This window comes from Labeo rohita, chromosome 9 (genome assembly GCF_022985175.1).
Source record: "Labeo rohita strain BAU-BD-2019 chromosome 9, IGBB_LRoh.1.0, whole genome shotgun sequence".
Taxonomy (NCBI): Eukaryota; Metazoa; Chordata; class Actinopteri; order Cypriniformes; family Cyprinidae; genus Labeo; species Labeo rohita.
This window is the reverse complement of record NC_066877.1, coordinates 34,939,863-34,964,378: the sequence shown is the minus strand read 5'-3', so window position 1 is coordinate 34,964,378 and position 24,516 is coordinate 34,939,863. Positions and strand designations below refer to the sequence as shown.

General features: G+C 27.7%; 1 protein-coding gene across 1 annotated transcript in view; it reads left to right on the top strand.

Moving 5' to 3' along the window:
- Positions 1–6,771: 6,771 nt before the first annotated feature.
- zmp:0000000936 (interleukin-1 receptor type 1) overlaps positions 6,772–24,516 on the top strand; it is a 39,329-nt gene continuing 21,584 nt past the window's right edge. Inside the window, exons 1-5 of the mRNA XM_051119823.1 lie at positions 6,772–7,152; positions 14,093–14,182; positions 15,158–15,410; positions 20,905–21,085; positions 22,499–22,681. Of these exons, the coding sequence (XP_050975780.1) occupies positions 7,092–7,152; positions 14,093–14,182; positions 15,158–15,410; positions 20,905–21,085; positions 22,499–22,681 (768 nt within the window). The 5' untranslated portion in view covers positions 6,772–7,091. The remainder of the gene's footprint in view (positions 7,153–14,092; positions 14,183–15,157; positions 15,411–20,904; positions 21,086–22,498; positions 22,682–24,516) is intronic.

Sequence of the window (24,516 nt, the reverse complement as noted above, 5' to 3'; positions counted from 1 at the left end):
AGCTGAAATACAAAGTTTTTTGTTTTTATATATTTTGTGTGGTTATATTTAAAGGTTTTTATATTTCACTTAATGTTATTTCAAGTAAAAAAAAATAAATAAAATATATTAATATTTCATTTTATTTTTACTTCAGTTTTAGCTCTAGTTATTTAAGTACATCAAACTCTACATTTCTAAGATCATATTCTGTGCATCACTGCTATTATTTTTTGTATTAATTTATAAATATTTCCTATATAATATAATATTATTAATATTGAATTAATTTGTATTGAATAGTTATTAATTTTTAGATTTCTGTTTTTCAAAAATTCTGTTTATATTTTAGGAAATGTTTTAAATTTTAGTATTTATTTTTAGTATTTTGTGTATATATATATATATATATATATATATATATTTATATATATAGTATATATATATATATATATATATATATTAAATGTGTATTGAATAATAAAATTTATAATTTATATACTATACTACTGAACCTTGCGTGCATTTTTGAGGAAACACTCTCTCACCACTTCCGCAAAAATATCATGGTATGTGGGGATTTCTACAGCAGTGTCTCCTATAGAGACGAAAGCAAGAAGTGCCTTTAGACCTGCAATACTTAGGTTAGAGAAGCGGGTAAGAGATCCCAGACGTGTTCACAAGCAAACCACATGGAAAGCGATAACATTTATTCACTATAAGAAAGTAGATGTGAAAGTAGATGAATTGAGGCCTTTCATGATCGTTTCTTGTAACTGAATGCCGCTACTTATACAATGCCTCAACACAACTAAAAAATGTAAAAAGTCTTTTTGCATAAACACAATCTGATTTGTTTTTTTAAATAAAAACGATTTTTGAGTGTTAATATTAGATTTAGTTCTATATAGATTTTTAGGTTTTTAAAAATGTGAGATCCCTAAAAAATTATATATATATATATATATATATATATATATATATACATGAAATGCAATACATTGTTTATTTGTTGTTTATTTTAGAAATCAAATTTAATGAATATTGTCAGCATAAGGATTTAAGAATGATTTTGATTAAATTAATCAGTATAAGGGTTATTTTAGTACTGTTGTTAATATTTTGAATGCTTTGATTTTAGTTAGATTTTAGGTAATTTTGTTTTTGTTATTTTAATTTTTTAATATGTATATAGTTTTTATTAATTTTTATTTCAGATTTAGTTCTAGTTATTTTAGTACATCAACTTAAAATGAAAATGAGAACATTTGCCTTGACAACTAGCTGAAATACAAAAAGTTTTTTATTTTTATATATTTTTGTGGTTATATTTGTATTTTTAAATATTTTAAAAGGATTTTATAGTTTATTTTATTTATTTTAAGTAAAAAAAAATAATAATACATATTAATATTTTTTATTTTATTTCTATTTTATCTTTACTCAGTTTAAGTTCTAGTTATTTCGGTACATCAAGTAAAACAAAATGAGAAATCTTGCCTTGACAACTACCTTTAAAATATTTATATATGGTTTTGTGGTTATATTTGTATTTTTAGATATTTTTAAAGGTTTTCATGTTTTATTTATTTCAAGTAAAAAATAAATAAATAATACATATTAATGTATTTATTTTATTTTTATTTTATCTTTACTCTGTTTTAGTTCTAGTTATTTAGGTACATGAAGTAAAAAAAAATCTTGCCTTGACAACTACCTGAAATAAAATATATATTTAGGAAAAAAACATTTATATATGTTTTTGTGGTTATATTAGTTTTATTATTATTATTAATTATTATTTTATTAAAATATTTTTATTTTATTATTTTTAAAGGTTTTTAATTTTAGTTATCTTTAGTTATTTAAGTACATCAAGTAAAACAAAATGAAAAATGAAATTTTAAAATATATTTATATATGTTTTTGTGGTTATAATTGTATTCTAAAATATTTTTAAAATATTTTTATATTTTATTTATTTATTTCAAATTCTTTTTTTTTTATATTTTTATTTTATTGTTATTTTATCTTTACTCAGTTTTAGTTCTAGTTATTGATGAAATGAAATAAAATCTTGCTTTGAAAACTACCTGAAATAAAATATACATTTTTTAAAATATATTTATATGTTTATTGTGGTTATATTTGTTTGTTTGTTTATTATTATTATTATTATTATTATTATTATTTATATTATATTTTGTTTTGTTTAGCTTTTTTTAGTATTTATTTCAGTATCTTGTTGCAGTAATGAAGCAGCACATGAAGGAAATCAGTTTATACAGTCATATGATCAATGACACTCATTTATTACCTTTAATTCCATTTTGTGCATTTTTTTTTTGTTTGTTTTGTTTTTTCTTGAAACTCAGAACAAATGCAAGGTAATGTCTTCATGCAAGCTATAAACCACAGATGAGCTAAATAAGGGAGATATAATTTGTCTTATCACTTATTTCTTATCACTCATTGCTAAAATAAAGAGGGAAAAAAAACCAAACATATTACATATGAGGAATATGTGAGAGGCTGTATTTTTCCTCAAAGGCAGGCATCTATAGTGAGGAATCTTGGGAAGGATTTCAGCTCGCTGGAGCAGAACTGAGAGGAACAGACTCCGTCTCTGCTTCCAGTTCTCGCTCCTCCGGTCCAAACTGAAGTGTAGGCCAACTCTGAGCTCCACAAATGGGTGGGAAAGCCTTTGGCCCTGCAGAAGAAGAACAAAGATAGAAAGGAATTATGAAGGAAAAATGATTTATTATAAATTATATAACAACAGGAAATGGGAGGTTCCTTTCCCAGACCTCCGCAAGCATCAAGATCTGGTGATGAATCCCCGCTGCTGACCAATGACCAGATCATCAATATAAAAACACATTCAGAAATATGTGACAGTTGGTAAAGCAAGAACGAGAAGTGAAATAAACATCCGTAAAAGAGTTACTGAAGAACAACAGCACAAGTGAATGTCTGCGCTATTTTATAAGGTTAGTAAAGAACATCTGTTCTTATTTTAAAATAGTTGCCAGTGAACAATAATAGCTCAAATCCTCATATGGTATATCTGAAGGCGCATAGCTTAATTCCATAGAGGATATTGCATGGGATAATCCCGGATAATATCCAGGACGCTGCCGGAGTCCGACAGTGTTTGTTCTGATTTTCTTCCTTTGCTATTATAATTATTCTAGCATAAAAGTGTTCGGCAGTTACAGCCGTAAAGTGCACAGATACCAAACCAAATCTCACTTACTAGTCACCCAAGAGCCGTCTGCTATAATAACAGCATTTAAATATTTGCATAGACCTTTAAACTCTTCATTATTGCTCCTGAATCAAATACGTTTTTATTTTTACACTATTTTGGTTTCTTAAATTGTTTTTCTTACATTGCATTATTGCTTTATTAAGCTAATTTATAATTCAGTAGCTGCTATTGTAATCCATTACTGATTCCAAATTACATGACAAAAATTGTAGTTAGTAACTTAATCCATTACATTACACATTTTAGGTAATATAATCAGACTACTTTTGATTTCTTTTAGATTACTTTTGACCCAACTCATTTATCACATTGATTTAAATAGGATAATATAGTACCATATTGACATAAAAAATACAAAAAGTGAGAAAATAGTTTATTTGTTATTTGTTGCATAATGATTTGAGTGAAAATTAATCAGTATAAGGATTATTTTAGTATTTTTGTTAATATTGTTAATTATTTGAATGCTTTGATTTAAATTTTAGTTAGTTTTAGTAATTTTGTTGTGTTTTTGTTATTTTTAATGTCTATATAATACAACTCGCTGAAATACAAAACGTTATTTTATTTTAAAATATATTCCATTTGTTGTTATTAACAACATAAAGTGCATTAAACATTATTTCGTCAAGGTTTCTCAAATTGGTGATGAACAACTAATAATTAATTAAATCATAAAAAATGTTACATTAAAATAAATCATTTTAAAATCTATAAAAAAAATACTAAAAATTATATATTTTTGTTTACCTGCATGTTTATTGCTATTGTAATATTTATAGCAATAAAATTTCTATAAATAAGTAAATAAGTAAATTTTAAAATGTAATGTAATCTAATTACAAGTACTTATTTTTTGGAATCTGAATACATAATCCAGCTCTGTACATATATAAAAATACAAAATATATTTGAAACTATATTTTATGCAACAATATTTTATATCAATGTTTTTTGCCCATTTTTTGTATATTGTTGAAAATATATTTTTAAAATAGACATATAAATATATCATAAAAATGTTAAATATAAATAAATAATGTTTCAAAAATTCCTAAAAAAAATTTTGTTTACCTGTATATATATATATATATATATATATATATATATGTGTGTGTGTGTATACAGTTGCAATCGACGTTCTGCTAATAAGTTTTGCCTTTTTTGCACCAGACATACTGCTGATCCACAGGTCTAAAACGTTCCAGATTAGTTACATCACTCCATAAATCATTCTTCCAGAACTCTGCAGGTCTATCCAGATGAATTTTAGGATGTTCAAGTCTGTCTTTTTGTTCTTCTTGGGCAAGAGTGGTATTCGGCAAGATGCCTCAACATGAACGCCATACTTGTCTTGTGTTCATCTTATACTCTGCATTGAAATGTTTTTCCTCCTTTTGTTGGGTCATCTTGCAAGTGTTTGGCTGTACACTGCAGGTTTTTCAGTTGCTCTGATCAAACATTTTATGACATTGTGCTTTTTTGTTCAACACCACCAGGTTTTCTGGTACAACACACTTTAAACTAAAGCAACTTTTAAATGTCTTGGAAATCTTCATACAGACTTAGACTTTATAATATAATAAAACTATTTCTTCTCTATAGCTTTTGTGAGAGCTCTGTTGATTTTACCATTTTGCTACTCAACTTCAGCTAACTGGACTAACTGTATGTATGTGTAACAGCTCAAGCTTATTCTGTTTTTTAATAGAGTTTCTAAAGGCTTAATTGTGTTTTAAGACAATTTTGTTCCCCACCATAAAAATAACTGACTAAAAAACAGCAATGTTGAACAGGGGTTGAATAATTATGACATACCTGTGTTATTAAAAAAATCTAAAACTCAAAGACATTACATTATATATTGACATTATCACTTTTAATATACCAGTAATCTGTTAGAGATGCAATTTTTATAAAGTCCTGGATCTTCACAAAAGCTTGTATTTGTAAAGTACTATCGTCTCTGGGGGGTTGAATAATTTTGATTGCAACTGTATATATATATATATATATATATATATATATATATATATATAAAATTAATATAAAGTTGCCAAAATATATTTGGAACTATATTTTATGTAACAATATTCCATATCAATGTTATGAAAATATATTTTTAAAATAAACATATAAATAAATTATTATAAATATATCATAAAAATGTTCCATTAAAATAAATAATTTTTCAAAAATTCCTAAAAAAAATTTGTTTACCTGTGTGTGTGTGTATATATATATATATATATATATATATATATATTATATGATTAATATAAAGTCGCCAAAATATATTTGGAACTATATTTTATGTAACAATATTTCATATCAATGTTTTGCCCATTTTTTGTATATTGTTGAAAATATATTTTTAAAATAGACATATAAATATATCATAAAAATGTTAAATATAAATAAATAATGTTTCAAAAATTCCTAAAAAAAAATTTTTGTTTACCTGTATATATATATATATATGTGTGTGTGTGTATATATATATATATATATATATGATTAATATAAAGTTGCCAAAATATATTTGTAACTATATTTTTTGTAACAATATTTCATATCAATGTTTTGCTCATTTTTTGTATATTGTTGAAAATATATTTTTATGTTTAAAATGTTACATTTAAATAAATCATTTTTCAAAAATTCCTAAAAAATGTTTAGTTTACCTGCATATATTAACACATTATATATATACATATATAATAATATATAACAAAATGTAACAAAATTTTGCCCATTTTTGGTATATTGTTGAAACTATATTTTTTTAAATAGACATAAATGTATGTATATATAATTTTAAGGCATTACAAATATATTTTGCCCTCCATATACTTCAATCCAAGAAAGTACATTCATAAGACTATACGTCAAATTTAAAGAAAACAGTTGCGTTGTCTATAAGACGTGAACATACAACACATTTAAATATAATAAGAAGAAAAGCATAACATTAATTAAAATAATATGGTAAGACACACCAATTTGCAATATCAAGCAGCAAAACGGCTGTTTTGTACAGCTAAAAGTAGTTGGACGCGGATGAGACAGGAAGCCAGACTCATAAAATGTACAAATGGCCACGCCCACAAAAAAAAAAATCAGGTGGATATTTAAAATATTTTTTTTTTGCCGAAAAAGTTTGTTGTTGTTTAACCGTTTTTGTCATAGTATCATAGTAAATAACACTTTGCCATATTAAGAAGCGTAGCGTCGTTTTTGTACTGGTAAAAAACAAAAACACCGGAAGTCTCGCTAATTTAAAATTCAAAATGGCGGCGCCCACGCTTATGTTCAAAATAAAGTTTATTTATACTGTTGTTTAGTATATTTTACATTGCACAATGTCTAAAATACTTAATGTATCCACAGCTTGTTCTAACTCCAAATCTAGCTCTGCTACAATCTTTAAAATTCAAGCGATTGTCGCGCCCCCTAAAGTTCAGGATCGAATCTGCAACTCGCACACGTTATTCAGTGAGGCGGCTGGACCAGCATTAGATCACATGAGAACAGATTTAAGTGAACCTCAGTACCTCAATCGTTGAAATGTTGTTCAAAAGAAGCACTTGAAGTCATACGTGACAGAATGATTAAAGTTAAGTGAAAGCAGCATCAAATCAAACACGTTTTCTCCGCCTCGCTCGTACATTGCGCAACTTTCAGAGGCGTTGGAGAGGAAGCTTCCCTAGCACTGAGAGGATATTGCAAAATGCGCTTTCTCAAACATTCCTGTGACTATGGAGAAGTGGCAAGACAGTCCGGTTATATACGTGCTCTTCAGGGTCCGATGAAAAGCCGTTAAACATGTGTACTTTTAAACATGTGTAGTAGAAAGCGGGTTTTCACTGGCGGGAATCACGATGCTTTGGGAACGACTGTAGGTAAGACGCCGCCACCTTTCCTTCACTTCATCCCGGTTTGTTTTCGGAGCAAAAGTGGTGACTGGCACCATCTGTGTTGCTATATTGTGTGATTCATTTATATCCATGACTTGACTTCCCTTGGTTCTATTGCTAAGAAGATTTCCCAGATTTACTGTGTAAATATGCGGTGAGGTAAAATCCTTACCTAGCATTTAACTTGATGAATGTTTGTTCATGTTTGTTAAACAGATTCTTGTCTGTTTTTACATCAGAACTTTTTTTTATGACTTATTTCCACACTTTGGAATGACAGGAAAGCTGTGGATAGGATAAGCAAAACTTTTTATTTTATTTTATTGAAAAACTTAACGTTAGTTGCATGAAAAAATTAAAACGTAGACAAACGTACATTATTGCATTAATTTACCAAGCAAGTTCCAAGTATTTAAGCAAAAGCTTTTAGATTGAAAGGTCTTTCATTTATTGAGAGACAAATTCAGACTGCGGCAAATAAACAGTGGGGGAGACGATAGGAAGTGGTTGATTTGTGGCTTTGATATTGTTTTATTAGGTTGCACTGTAGTTATATTGACTCATGGTCATTAAAGATGAAGTCATCAGCAGTGTTTTCATGCACCTCATCCACAGATACTTGCTTATCTATCTATCTACTACCAGTCAAAAGTTTTTGAACAGCAAGATTTTTAATGTTTTTTAAAAAAAAAAAAAAAAAAGAAGTCTTGTCTGCTTGTCAAGCCTGCATTTATTTGATTCGAAATACAGAAAAAGCAGTATTATCGTAAAATATTTTTACTATTTTAAATAACTGCTTTCTATTTGAATATTTTTTTAATATGTAATTTATTCCTGTAATCAAAACTGCATTTTCAGCATCATTACCGCAGTCCTCAGTGTCACATGATCCTTCAGAAGTCATTCTAATATGCTGATTTACTGTTCAAGAATTTTTGTACTTCTGCATAATAATAATAAACATTATTATTATTATAATTATCAATATTTAAAACAAGAAAGATCCAAAGATCAGCATTTATCTGAAATTAAACGCTTTTGTAACATTATACACTACTTTTCGGAAGCTTGGAGTCCGTCATTTTTATTTATTTAATTTATTTTTATTTTTGGGGGAAAGAAATTAATACTTTTATTTAGCAAGGATGCTTTACATTGATCAAAAGCGATGATGAAGACATTTATAATGTTACAAAACATTTCTGTTTCAGATAAATGCTGTTCTTCTGAACTTTCTATTCATCAAAGAAACCTAAAAAAATCCACTCAGCTGTTTCCAACATAATAATAGTAATAATAAATGTTTTTTAAACAGAAAATCTAAATATTTTGACTGGAGTGATGATGCTGAAAATTCAGCTTTGAAATCGCAGGAATAAATTGCATTTTAAAATACATTCAAAGAAAAAAACAGTCATTTTAAATAATGAAAATATTTCACATTTTTACTGTTTTTGCTGTACTTGGGATCAGATAAATACAGGCTTGATGAGCAGAAGAGACATTTTTTAAAAAGCATTACAAATCTTACTGTTCGAAAACTTTTGACTGGTAGTGTATCTCCCAAATATATATTAAAATGTATTGATTTAGCATGTCAGAGTGTTTAAAATCTTACAATTAAGTTATGAAAACACCATAACAAGCCAAAAAAACCATGTGCTTTGTAGAATGACGCTTATGTAAGTCAAAGTTGGAGCGATCGGTTGAATAGTACAGCATGTTCTTGCACATACATGTTTGGGCTGGATCAGACACTTTAGGCAAATGACAGACTCATTTGTATTATGAAACATCATACGGTAGTAGTGAAATCTATCCTGTGGTTGTGGGAACTCAACACTTGAATGATTTTCTGTCTGTCTGTTCTCTTAGACAGACATATTGTAAATTGCTTGTTAGCTTGCACTTCACCCTGTCAGGAAATTGCTGAACTATTATAATGATGTGGCATGTTAAAAGTGAATTTTCCCAGGTTAGTAATGAGTGTCGTTCATTGTCTTTGGGGATTGTCTGGCCTTAAAACCAGAGCCACCCAAACTTATGCTGTAAACTTGACAATCAGGTTTATTCTGATCTATTTTCTTCTTCTCTTTATTAGCAGAAATTGTCAAATCAGATTGCAAATGTTTATGTGAATCAATCCAAATGATGCAACACGCCTTTAACAGTCGCAGGGTGTTTTTAGACCTGGTCATCTTTAAGAGAAAATTTAATGAAAATTGACTCACCTCAAAGATGAAACATGAGCTTGTTTCTTCATGGGAACAGATTTGGAGGAATTTAGTATGTATATGAATGGCAGTGAATGGGTGCCGTCAAAATTAGAGTCCAAACAGTTGATAAAAACATCACAATAATCCACAAGTATTCCAAACCACTCCAGTCAATCAGTTAACATCTTGAGAAGCCAAACGCTGCGGATTTGTAAGAAACAAATCCATAAAATGTTTTTAACTTTAAACTGTTGCTTCTGGACAGAATATGAGCCAATAATAATGTTTCCTCCAGTGAAAAATCCACCAACAAATTTGTTTAGAGCTATTTTGGCTTGTAAATGGTGTTTGGTCTGTGCATATTTCTCTCCTGATTCAGAGTAGGTGATTTATGAATTATAGACTTGTATTTTAGCAATGTTTAAAGTTAAAAATCCCTTAATAATGGATTTGTTTCTTACAAACATGCAGCTTTTGGTTTCTCAAGATGTTAATGGATGGACTGGAGTGGTGTGGATTACTTGTGGATTATTTTTATGTTTTTATCATCTGTTTGGACTCTCATTCTGACGGCACCCATTCACTGCCATTCGCAACCATTCACATCAAATTTCTCTAAATGTTTTCTGATGAAGAAATAAACTTCTTGGATGGCCTAAAAGGGAGTCAGTTCTTAGAAAATTTTCATTCTGACGGCACCCATTTACTGCAAAGGATCCTTTGGTGAGCAAGTGATTTGATGCTACATTTTTCAAATTGATCTTAAAGGAATAGTTTTTCTGAAAATGAGTTCACTCACTCTCTAGAAGATGTTTTGAAAAGTGTAGACTTTTATTGTGTGGACAAAACATCCTCAAAATCCTCTTAAAACTGTAATATACCTTTAAAATGGTTTGCATGGCTTGTTTGTTTTTCCAGTTCTTAGCAGAAATTGTCAAACCAGATTGCAGATGTTTATGTGAATCAATCCAAAATGATGCAACACGCCTTTAACAGTCGCAGGGTGTTTTTAGACCTGGTTATCTTTAAGTGAAAACTTAATGTTTCTTCATGGGAACAGATTTGGAGAAATTTAGTATATGAATGACAGTGAATGGGTGCCGTCAGAATTAGTAGAGTCAAAATAGCTGATTAAAAAAACATCGCAATAATCCACAAGTATTCCAAACCACTCCAGTCAATCAATTAACATTTTGAGGAGCCAAACGCTGCAGATTTGTAAGAAACAAATCCATCATTAAGATGTTTTTAACTTTAAACTGTTGCTTCTGGACAGAATATGAGCCAATAATATTGTTTCCTCCAGTGAAAAATCCACCAACAAATTTGTTTAGAGCTATTTTGGCTTGTAAATTGTGTTTGGTCTGTGCATATTTCTTTCCTGATTCAGACTAGGTGATTTATGAATTATCGACTTGTATTTTAGCAATGTTTACTTGTGGATTTTGATGTTTTTATCAGCTGTTCGGACTCTCATTCTGACGGCACCCAATCACTGCCATTCACAACCATTCACATCAAATTTCTCTAAATGTTTTCTGATGAAGAAATAAACTTCTCGGATGGCCTAAAAGGGAGTCAGTTCTTAGGAAATTTTCATTCTGACGGCACCCATTTACTGCAAAGGATCCTTTGGTGAGCAAGTGATTTGATGCTACATTTTTCAAATTGATCTTAAAGGAATAGTTTTTCTGAAAATGAGTTCACTCACTCTCTAGAAGATGTTTTGAAAAGTGTAGACTTTTATTGTGTGGACAAAACATCCTCAAAATCTTATTAAAACTGTAATATACCTTTAAAATGGTTTGCATGGCTTGTTTGTTTTTCCAGTTCTTAGCAGAAATTGTCAAACCAGATTGCAAATGTTTATGTGAATCAATCCAAATGATGCAAACACGCCTCACAGGGTGTTTTTAGACCTGGTCGTCTGGGAACAGATTTGGAGAAATTTATTTAGCATATGAATGGCAGTGAATGGGTGCCGTCAGAATTAGTAGAGTCAAAACAGCTAATAAAAAACATTGCAATAATCCACAAGTATTCCAAACCACTCCAGTCAATCAGTTAACATCTTGAGAAGCCAAACGCTGCGGATGTGTAAGAAACAAACCCATCATTAAGATGTTTTTACCTTTAAACTGTTGCTTCTGAACAGAATATGCGCCAATAATAATGTTTCCTCCAGTGAAAAATCCACCAACAAATTTGTTTGGAGCTGTTTTGGCTGGTAAATGGTGTTTTGTCTGTGCATATTTCTTTCCTGATTCAGACTAGGTGATTTATGAATTATAGACTTGTATTTTAGCAATGTTAAGTTAAAAAGCAAAGTTAAAAATGCCTTAATAATGGATTTGTTTCTTACAAACATGCAGCTTTTGATTTCTCAAGATGTTAATTGATGGACTGGAGTGGTGTGGATTACTTGTGGATTATTTTGATGTTTTTATCAGCTGTTTGGACTCTCATTCTGACGGCACCCATTCACTGCCATTCACAAGCATTCACATCAAATTTCTCCAAATGTTTTCTGATGAAGAAATAAACTCATATACTTCTTGGATGGCCTAAATGGGAGTCCGTTATTAGAAAATTTTCATTTTTCATTCTGACGGCACCCATTCATTGCAAAGGATCCTTTGGTGAGCAAGTGATGCTGCATTTCTCAAATTGAAAATTGATCTTAAAGAAACAGTTATCCTGAAAATGAGTTCACTCACTCTCTAGAAGTTGTTTTGAAAAGTGAAAAGTGAAAAAACTATACCTTTAAAATGATTTGCATGTCTTAATCAAATTATTAAGCAAGAAACAATCAAAATTAATAAATTAAATAATGTTTAGTTCTAAGATCAGTAAATGTGTACGTGTATGTGCAAGTGGAATCGACTGACACCATCACCCATTTAAAAACAATTTACCAACCGTGAAGTAAATATTTTGCAATGTACTGAACATCTGAATGAGGGTTTGGAGGTGACGAGCAGATCAAGGTTTGGTCGGTTGGTTTAACTTCAGGGTTAATGTAGGCCATGTACTCCTAGATCCTGTTTAATTGCAGAACGTTCCCTTCTCCTCCAGTGCGCACGTTTACATTTATTCCTCAAATTTCAATTTTTAACGCTGAGCAAGCACGTTAAGTTCCTCTATGTAGTGTAGTCTGCTCTTTTAAAGAACGAAAACTGTTGTGCAAGAGTAACTGTTTTAGCCGGTCGATCACTGGATCGGCGCTACAGGGATTCGGCTCTAGTCTAGTCAGCATTTCCCATGTATCTGCATTTCTTGGAGAAGAGGGAAGTGAGAGTAGAAATTCACAAGTATTTGCAGATTGCTCAAGCATTGTTATTTAAGAGTTAGTCATCAGATTATATATTAGTGCATTTACGAATCTCAGAATCATTGCAGCCTTATTTTATTGTGCATTTTTAGTATTTTTGTCATTTATAGTTAGTTGTTTTTTTTTTTTTTTTTAAATATTATTCTGACCATGCAAGCAATACATACGTTGTAAAAAATTTGTAATTATTTGTGAAATTTACCAAGTGAAATTGTCAAATAAGTGTGCATTTAATTCCCATGTGCGTTTAATTTTGTGAGTCTATATATCTTGTAAATGCAGTGAAAGCGTATTTGAAAAATTGTGTTTTTATTTCACCCTGATCCTGGCCTGACCTTAGAGTTTGTATCTCAAACACTGTTCACTTCCAGTAAACATGAGGTTCAAAGTTCATTAAACATGACTAACGACATCATAAAAGCTGAAGTGGACATTTAAGAGGTTTTTTAATATTATATACATAGTCATGTAAATTAAATTAAATTAAATTAAATTAAATTAAATTAAATTAAATTAAACAACATTCAAAAGTTTGGGATCAGTTAGATTTTTTTTTTTTTTTTTTTTATGTTTTCTGCTCATCAAGACTGCATTTATTTGATTAAAAATACAGAAAAAATATAGTAATATTATGAAATATTATTGTAATTTAAAATTGTGTTTTTCTATTTTAACATACTTTAAAATGTAATTTATTCCTGTGATTAAAAGCTGAATTTTCAGCATCATTACTCCAGTCTTCAGTGTCACATAATGCATTAGCAATCATTCTAATATGCTGATTTATCAATGTTGGTAACATTTGTTTCTTTCTTTCTTCACCAAGGATGTGTTCAACTGATAAAAATTGATAGTAAAGACTTGTAAAAAGTTGTTAAAAAATTGTTAAAAAAGATTTCTATTTTGAATAAATGCTGTTTTTGTTTGTTTGTTTGTTTGTTTGTTTTTTCCTTTTTATTCATCAGAGAATCCTGAAAAAAAATCACAGGTTCCAAAAAAAAGAATCAGCATATTAGAATGATTTCTGAAAGGTCATGTGACACTGAAGACTGGAGTAATGATGCTGAAAATTTAGCTCTGCATCACAGAAATAAATTATATTTGAAAGTATATTTGAATAGAAAACTGTTATTTTAAATTGCAATAATATTAAACATTTTTCTGTATTTTTGATTGAAGTTTGAGAATAAGAGATCTTTAAAAAACATTAAAAATCTTACTGATTCCACTTTTGAACAGGGGTGTATATTTTTTTTTAACATTGATTATTAATGCCATCTAACGTTATCATTTAAATTTAAACACCCTATATGTTGTGAATGTGATCATTTCTTAATTTCTATTCAAATTCAGTCATTTTGTTCATCTTTCTCTGCAGATATGGGTCGGCCGTCTCTCGTTTTTCTGGTCGCTGTACTTTGGGCAGCTGAATGTGCCGTCATATCAACTAAAGAACCTTTAGGTTCAGGTAAGGAAGTTGCATCTGTTTCCTTCATAAACTTTACTACCTGGATGAAGTGAGTCATAAACGGATGCGTGTAAATGAAATAAAACTCAATTATAGCTTGATGAGGGTGTTTGATTTAGTGAATCTCATAAACTCCGTGTACAGAGTTTAAAAAATATTTAAAAATATTGTTTTAGTTAATCATTACACTGCTTGATGCATGGAAAATATTTTGTCATTTTATTACTGTTATTATTAATATTATTATTATTATTATTATTTTAATATGCCCATACAGTTATTTCACCCCTCCATGTTTTTTGACGCCAGTGTTATTTTAATATCACTGGTATACTATTATAGTTTTTTATTAATATTTTTAATTAATTCTATTTTTATGTTTTCATTTTAATGAATTATTTTAATGTTAATGTTAATATTTTTATATTAAAATAATAATTTAATATTTAATATTAAATTTAAGATTGTTTTTTTCCGTTTTAGTGATTGTGTTGTGTTTTTGTCATTTTGTTACTATTATTATTATTTATTATTATTATTTTAATATGTCCATATAATTTTAATACATTTAAATAAATATACACACATAAATCGATAATTTTTTTTTTTTACAATATATATAGTTTTAATAAAGTTTGTTTTTAGTTATTTTGAAAAAAAAAAAATAAGAAGAAAAAAAAAATATATATATATATATATATATATTTAAATTTTGTCAATTTATTACATTTTATTTTATTATTGTTATTATTATAATATGTCCATATTGTTTTAATAAAGTTTTATATATATATATATATATATATATATATATATATATATACATATACACATATATATATATATATATATATATATATATATAATATACATATATATATTAATTCTTTTCCCATGCTCTCATATTATGCCTTTACTTTCTCTAGTATTTTTTTGTGTTTGTTCCTAACCGTCTTCATGCATGTCTCTAAACAGAATCCTGCAAAGATTATGGACAGGCGTTTGAGCGGACTTTCTCGGTCCCGGGTGAGGTGGCGTTACTGGAGTGCCAATTAGACATGAAATATATCCTTAATTCTACAGAAACACCGTATAACATCACATGGTACGATGAGAGAACGGGCTCTGAGATCATGGAGTTGGAGCAGAGCGTCATACTCACAAAAAAACAAATCTGGTTCCTCAACGTCACCATGCAGCATCACGGAAAGTACACGTGTGTGGTCAGGTATGAACAGACCATTTCCTCTTGATTTTCAAAAATAATTCTGAATGTTTCTCAATAAAAAAAATCATAGGCACCAAGCCACTACAAATAATATCTCCAATTGTTTTGATATTGAGACAATGCTGAGTGCACATAGATATATATATATATATATATATATATATATATATATATATATATATATATATATATATATATGTATATATGTATATAAAATATTGTATTATATTATTTATTTATTTATTTATTTATTTATTTATTTCTTAGTACTTTTTTTATATTGTCATTTTTGTGTGTGTGTGTATATATATATATATATATATATATATATATACATATACACACATATACATATATATATACACACACACACACACACACAGAGAATAAGGAACTGGGTGTGTTAAAGTACTCAGTAAAAAAAAAAAAAAGAAAGAAAAGAAAAACACTTGCACCGTATGCATAATCTGTTGTCAGATTCATATTTATTTGTTTATTTAATTATTTATTTATTTTCTTTTGTTTTGTATGAGTATTTATTTATTGTAATTTTTAGGTATTTTTATATTTTTATATTTTAATAATTTTTATTTTGTTTATTTGTTTACCATACCGAATTCCTTATTCGGTGTGTGCATCATCTTTCTTTTTTATGTACGAATTCTTTTTTTATGTGTTTATTCATTTATTTATTTATTTTCCTATTAATTCAATAATTTTATTTTTTGTACATTTGTTTTTATTTGTTTATTTATTTATTGTACATTTTTATTTTTATATTTTAATTTTTTTTGCTTTTATATAAATATAAAATACATTTTATTTTTAAATTTTGTTTTAACTGAGTACTTTAAAACACCCAGGTCCTTATTCTGTGTATGCATAATCAGTTGTCAAAATCATATTTATTTGTTTATTTATTTTCTTTTGTTTTGTGCGAGCATTTATTTATTTTTTATTTATTTTATATGTATAGTTTATATTTTATTTTGTAAAATATAAACTATTTATATTTTTTTTTGTAATTTCTATATTTATTTATTATAAATTACTAATTAATGAATCAATGAAATGGATATATAAATGACTATGACTACGCTGCATTTCGATGCATTTACACTGCAATTGCAGCTTTGCAATTAATGAGATTGGTTTAAAAGTAATCTTTTGAATATGAAATGATTTTTGTAATATAAAATAATACTTCAAAAGTGAAGCTAAAGTCGTCCGTTACTGTCGTAAGGAGTGAGTCACTGAGCCATTTTCAAAAGGCTGATTCATTCAGAAACAAAGCAAATGACTCTTTATGAAATAATCATTGAATCATTGGTTAGTTTAAAATGTCAGAAATTCTAATATGAGTGATTTGGCGCTCAGTTATTAAAAATGTTTCTTATTACTGTAAGTAATTTTTGCTGGAAACAATGATACATTTTATTTTTCAGTGTTGTTTGATGAATAGAATGTTCAAAAGAACAAAATTTATTTGAAATAGAATCTTTTGTAACATTGTAACTGTCTTTACTATCACTCTTAATTTATTTTTGTTGTGTTTATTGTTATTAATATTTTTTTATTTTTTATTATTGTTTTGTTGAAATTTAAAAATACTAGGAATGTTAAAATCATTTTTATGTTATTGTTTTTTTTGTTATTAATATTATTTATACTGCTATAGTGTTATTGTTGTTATTATTATTATTATTATTATTGTTGTTGTTGTTGTTTTCATTATTATTTGTTATTAGTATTTTTATAATATTATTTGTTTTGCTAAACGTATGATTCAGAACTGAAATATTACGGCTGTTAAAATTATTTTTATTTGTTTTATTTTTATATAATTGTTTTTTTTTTTGTTATTAATATTATTTTATTTTCTATTATTGTTTGATTTGTTGAAATTTAAAAAAAGCAGGAATGTTAAAATCATTTTGTTATTGTTTTTTCTATATTATTAATATTATTTATGCTGCTGTAGTATTATTATTATTATTTATTATTATTGTTGTTTTTTTATTGTTATTAGTATAAATTTTTTATAATATTATTATTTGTTTTGCTAAACCTATGATTCAGAACTGAAATATTACGACTGTTAATTTTTATTTATTTGTTTTATTTTATTTTTATATTATTGTTTTTTTAATTAATTAATTAATTTTTCTAGTATTATTATTGCTTGTTTTGTTTAATCAAATTTAAGAATTAAAGTTGTTCATTAATGTTATTGTTTTATGATACATTTTAAACGATACATTATTTTTCAGTGTTCTTTGATGAATAGAATGTTCAAAAGAACAGCATTTATTTGAAAAAGAAAACTTTTGTAACATTGTAACTGTCTTTACTGTCACTTTTAATCAATTTATTGCATCCTGGCTGAATGTAAGTATTATTTTACAGAAATTATCACAGAATATCACTTGTGCTGATATTACTAAATCATATAGAAATATGATTTAGAAACGAAGGGGCATTTTTACCATCAATATATTGCGTTTTAGGGTAATTTTAACTATTTTTTACTTGATGGCATTATGCAGTGTAAGTGTGACATGATAATGTCAGACTCCAGATTAATAAACAATATGAATAAGTGTAAAAGTCATCAAACGGATGAAAGAGTTTGGGGACGTTTCTGCTGGGTGGGGGATTTCAGGAAGAGCTTGATTCACATGCAGTCACTTTGAAAGTGAAATTTTTGCTAGAAAAACATCTTTTGCAGAGGATGCGGTCAGTCTGTCAGACTCGGGGCTACGGCCCTTGTGTGCAGTCAAATTTGCCCTTTTCCTCAGAACTTGAAGTCTATTTTTAAGATGCTGAGAATTTTTCCTCTGCAACTTTGACGTGTTTTCGTGAGATTCGCTGAAGCTGCAGCGCTCTGTTGACTGAAGAAATAAATGGATGGAAAGATCAGGAAGGCTTAATATGTGGCGTTTCTAGGATGGTGAGATGAGCAAATCAGTGTTGTGTTGAACAGGTGTTGAGCACGCTGACCTTTAAACAACCTGCTGCTGCAAAACACACATTTACGGTCACGGAAGGAAGCTCTAAATTAAGAAAACTGACTAAACTGATGCTGATTTGTTTAATGCTGAATATACGGATTAAAAAGTTCTAGGGCTAAGATGTAGCGCTTCGCTTTTGTTCTGTGTAAAGTAAAGATCAAATGCACTCTTGGAAGCTTTATAAGACTTTGATAGCAATTAAATAAAATAATAATAAAGAACAGGATTATGAGAGGTTACTTTAAACACTATGAATAGGAAAAATAGCAATATTTATTTATTTGTTTTTTTTTATGAACTAGTAAAGATAAACTAGTAAAATTCATTATTGAAATGAATTATTTAACAATATCAAGAAGTAGTGCAAAAGTAAATTTTATTGAAGTCATTGAGCTTCATCTGACAACAAGAGGAATAGAACGATTGTGTTTGCTAAATCTTTGATTCAGAAAATTAAAATAGTTTTGGAATTTAGAATTGTTGTTATTTTTATACTATTATTTGTTCTGTTGAAACATTTTAAAATATTAGGAATGTTCAAATCGTTTTTATGTTATTGTTTTGATTTTTTATATATATATATTGTTATTAATATTACTTATACTGTTTTGTGTTTTGCTAAATCTATTAATCAGAAACTTTAAATATTAGTTGTTTATTGTTGTTTTTATTTATTATTATTATTTGTTACAATTTTTGTTTTATATTGAGTATTATGATTTTTATTTATTGTTTTTTTTTTGTTGTATTGTTATTAGTATTATTTTAACCTATGAGTCAGTACTCCAGTATTACGAAATTGTTTTTTTAATTTATTTGTTTGTTGTTTAATTGTTTTATTTTTATATTATTTATTTATTTGTTGTTTATTTTTATAGTATTATTGCTTGTGTTTTAATCAAATTTGAAAATATCTTAAAGTTGTTCATTAACCTTATTATTTTATTTATTTCATTTTATATTAATACTATTTATAGCATTTTCTAAACCTATGAATCAAACTGTAAATATTAGTAGTTTATTTTTGTTTTATTTATTATTATTCTTATTATTTTTATAGTATTATTTTTATTTATTGTTTTTTATTGCTATTAGTATTGTTTTATTTTTATAGTATTTTTTTGTAAAACCTAATTCAGAACTGAAATATTGCAACTGTTAAAACTATTCATTTATTGATGTTTGTTGTTTAATTGTTTTATTTTTATTATTGTTTATTTATTTGTTGTTGTGTTATTTATTTTTATAGTATTGTTATTGCTTGTTTTGTTTAATCAAATTTCAAAATATATTAAACTAGCATTATTATTTTATTTATTTTGTTTTTATTTTTATGTTAATACTATTTATAGCATTTTGTGTTTTGCTAAACCTATGAATCAAACTTTAAATATTAGTTGTTTGTTTGTTGTTGTTTTATTGTTAATAGTATTATTATTTTTATAGTATTATTTATTTTGCAAAACCTAAAATTCAGAACTTAATTACAACTGTTAAAACTATTTGTTTATTGCTTTTTGTTTATTTATTTTTATAGTGTTATTGTTTGTTTTGTTTAATCAAATATATAACAGTTGTTTATTAACGTTATTTTATATATTTGTTATTTTTATATAAATATTTATAGCATTGTGTTTTGCTAAACCTTTTAATTAAACTTTAAATATTAGTTGTTTGTTAATTGTTGTTTTTATTTATTATTATTATTATTATTATTATTATTATTATTATTATTTTTATAGCATTTTTTTTGTTGTTGTTTTGCTAAAACTATGAATCAAAGTCTAAAATTAGTTGGTTGTATTATTTTTTTATTATTATTATTGTTATTATTATTATTATTGTTATTATTGTATAGTATTATTTTTCTTTTTTTGTTCTTTTTATTTTTTATTGTTAGTATAATTATTTTTATAGTATTCTTATTTGTGATTTGCTTAACCTATAAATCAGAAGCATAAAACTATTAGGTTTGTTAAAATTATTCGTTTTAATTTTTATTTTATTTATTTATGGATTATTTCTGTATTTATTCATTCATTTTATGATTTTGTTTGTACTGATATCTTAACACATCCAGTTTTCCCCCCAGTTTAATATAATCCAGTATAATATAACTCGTATCATACTAGTTTTCCGTCAGTAGAGGGCAGCATAAGCCCTTTGCATCCCATATGTCCTGTGTGTGGATATACTATCTTACCAGTTTCCATGCAACTACTGTATGTGAAATATGATGGCTGAATGTAAAATTATTGGAACCAAACATTGAATTTTAAGCAGTTATTATTTTTTTTTTATTATTGCTTTAAAGGTGATTTCTCTTTAAAATAGCATGCATAAAATGTCTCTACTATCTGACTATTGAAATGAATGTTGTCAGAAATTGGCTTAGGCTTTTGTTAGCCATTCAGAAACACTTGCTGCATGTTTGGATTTTCTGACATTGATTTGGCCGGCATATCTGTGTTTCATATCATCAGGACTGAAAGCGAGTGCTGTAAACAGGCGATATGGCTGGTGGTGAATGAAATGACATCAGAAAACTGTGAGAGACCGCAGAGGGCACTCCAGCGGCTCAGCGCTCACGTGAGTGACGATATTGCATGCCCGCTGAGGAGATATTTCCAGAGCGTGGACAGTCCATCCATCCAGTGGTACAAGGTAGAAAATGCATTCTTTATCTCTGCCAGAGAGGCCTTAAAATCTTGCTATTATTTACTCTCCCCTAAAGTTGTTCCAAATATATTTTTAAAAATACATTTTACAATTGCACTAATTGACATGACTTCTCCAAGTGTAAGAATCACATTAGGTGCCAATTTTAAGATTAAGGTATTGAATTGCATATAAAATTTCCATGAATTTGGATTACACATAACATAAACATACATTTAATGTGATGCATGTTGGTCAACCTTGCATAAATGAAAGAGGGCAGGTTTCTGTAATAGTACTAATATACTTGATGTGTTTTAAATACATAGTAAACATGTTTATATAACATGTTATACAACTGTTTTTGCAGTAAACAGATTTATGTTGATTCTAAGTAATTTGTATAAATGCATTTTTAAAAGTGTGTGTGTATATATATGTGTGTATATATATATATATATATATATATATATATATATATTATTTTTATACTATTGTTGTTTTGTTGAAATGGGAATTAAAAAAAAAATAGGAATGTTGAAATTCTTTTTTATAATAATAATATTATTATTTATAATGTTTTGCTAAATCTATTAATTAGAAACTTTAAAAATAAGTTCTTTGTTTATTGTTGTTGTTTCTATTATTATTATTATTATTATAGTTTAAAGGAATTTTTAAAACTTAGTTTATTGCTATTTGTTTGTTTTTCATGTAATTGTTTTTATATTATTGTTTATTTATTTGTTGTTGTTATTTATTTTTATGGTATTATTGTTTGTTTTGTTTAATCAAATTTAAACAAAACAGAAACTTTAAATATTAGTTGCTTGTTTATTATTGTTGTTTTTATTTATTATTATTCTTATTTTTATAGTTTAAATGCATTTTAAAAAATATTTGTTTATTGCTATTTGTTTGTTTGTTTGTCGTTTAATTGTTTTATTTTTATATTGTTTATTTATTTGTTGTTGTGTTATTTTTATTTTGTTATAGTTTTGTTATTTTGGGTTTATTAACATTATTATTTTATTTATTTTTTGTTTTTATTTTTATATTAATAATATTTATAGCATTTTGTGTTTTGCTAAACCTATGAATCAAAAACCTAAAACTGTTGGGTTTAATAAAATGATTTGTTTTAGTTATGTGTATTTATTTTAATATTTTTATTCAGAATTTGATTGAGTAGTTCATAGTTCGATTGCCAGCAAAATTCACATGCATAAACTGATTAAACACTTATGCTTATCTACAAAAAGCATAAATTCAATGTAAATACCCTCGGACAAACCAACATGACAAGATACATTTTTGTTTTATTTTGGATCTGTGCACCTTTACTTATTGATTCAGTTTGACCCATAGATTTCATGCTTAATATAAACTCTGTCTTTACTGTGTCTGCTTTCCTCTCAGAACTGTAAGCTCCTTCAAGACGACGAGACATTTGTTTCAAATGTAGATAGGCTATTCATACGCAAAGTGCATTTCAATGACGCCGGATTTTACACCTGCAAAATGACCTTTCGCTTAAGAGGAATCGTCCTTGAAATGTCCGAAACCATAGAGTGTGAAGTGCAAGGTGAGCATGTTCATGTGTGAACATATTGACAATTTGCTGAAAATACACTCACCCTCAGGCCATCCAAGATTAGGATGAGCTTGTTTCCTCATCAGATTTGGAGAAATGTAGCATTGCATCACTTGCTTACCAATGGATGTGAATGGGTGCCGTCAGAATGAGAGTCCAAACAGCTCATAAAAACATCACAATAATCCACACAGTCCATCAATTAACATCTTGTGAAGCCAAAAGCTGTGTGATGCTGTTAACATGCTAATTATACTAGCAACATGCTAATCATGCTATTAACTTGCTAATCATGTTAGCAACATGCTAGTAACTGGCTAATCATGTTACAATCATGCTAGAAACATGCTAATCATGCTATCAACATGCTAGTAACTTGCTAATCATGCTAGAATCATGCTAGTAACTTGTTAATCATGTTAGCAACATGCTAGAAACTGGCTAATCGTGCTAGAATCATGCTAGTATAGTAGTACCTACAGGCACATAACGTATCAAATATGATTTATGGCCTGATTTATGACTGGATTTATGAGCGTATTTTTGACTCTGTCATTGTTGATGGACAGTTAGACACATGTCTAGTGTGTGTATGATTAGATTTATGAGTGAATTTATGTGTTTATGACCCCTCTGTCACTCTGACTGCCATGTGACCAGGGTCTGTCAGCTCTGAGTGACATGACAGTGTTTGTGTAAATCAAAAGATCAAAAACAGATGTTAGATTTGACTTTAATTGTATTTCTGAGTGGTTTTATGATGTTTTATCTCATCCGCTTCCCTGGTGTTTTATGGTGTTGCTTCTTCCAGATCTTTTGCTAACAGTCTGGGAGTTTTGGGTTTCGTCCTGACTGTGGAAAAATGGCAGAGCAAATGTGTGTGTGTATTGTCACCTCAAAGGGATCAGTTTGTTGTAAGATCACTACGGTATATGCTAATGTTTAGATACCAGCCTACTGGGACCCCATTTACATCTACCCCCCACGTGCAAGGACACAAACCCCCTAACACAAACCCTAACACCATAAGCAGAGTCCAACGCAAAGATTCAAATGTATGATAAAGAATTAAACAAAATAAACTTTTCAAAATAAAAAAAAAAGACTTTTTTTTTTTTTTAAACTGTCACCCATCTCCTCAGCAGGACACCTAAGTTTACTTCACCGTATTACAAATAGATCCTAAACTAATTATGACAAAACTGTGTATCGTTGGAAAGGTCTAAGACACCTAAATAGATATTTGGCCACTGTTTGTGCTACAAATTATGTAGGAAAAGTAATAGATTAAGTAATGAGTGCAGCTCAAAAATCTACATCATAACAGGAGTTCTGACCTTTTTCACAAAACTTTGGGTCTGAAAATGTATCTTTTGAAAACCGTTTTAAATCAGACATTGCATTACCATGGAAAATGTACATCAAAGTCATATTACAAAATGTTTTCGTTCATGAATTATAAAAATGTAAGTTTTGGCATTTTCAAGTCTATGTTCAAAATGGGGGTGACCGTTAAAGGGTTAATAAATCTAAGACATTTCTTAATTGATGAAAGTATTCATCCTGTTTTAATATTAATACAAGTAGTTTTTAATTTTAAAGATCATACCAGTTTCCTTTCAAACAAACTTCTCCTAAGCCACAGGAAAATGTTTCTTTACTTTAGTTTATTTTATTTATTTATTTATTCTCACTTCATTAATTTAATTTATTTATTCACTCTTTGATTTTTGTCGGTCTTAGAACTTACAACCTGTTATATCAGTTGAAAAGTGCTTATGTACATGTAGGTAGTTAAATATCAAGGTGAATGCAAATGTTTTGTTCCGCGCTACACAATAAA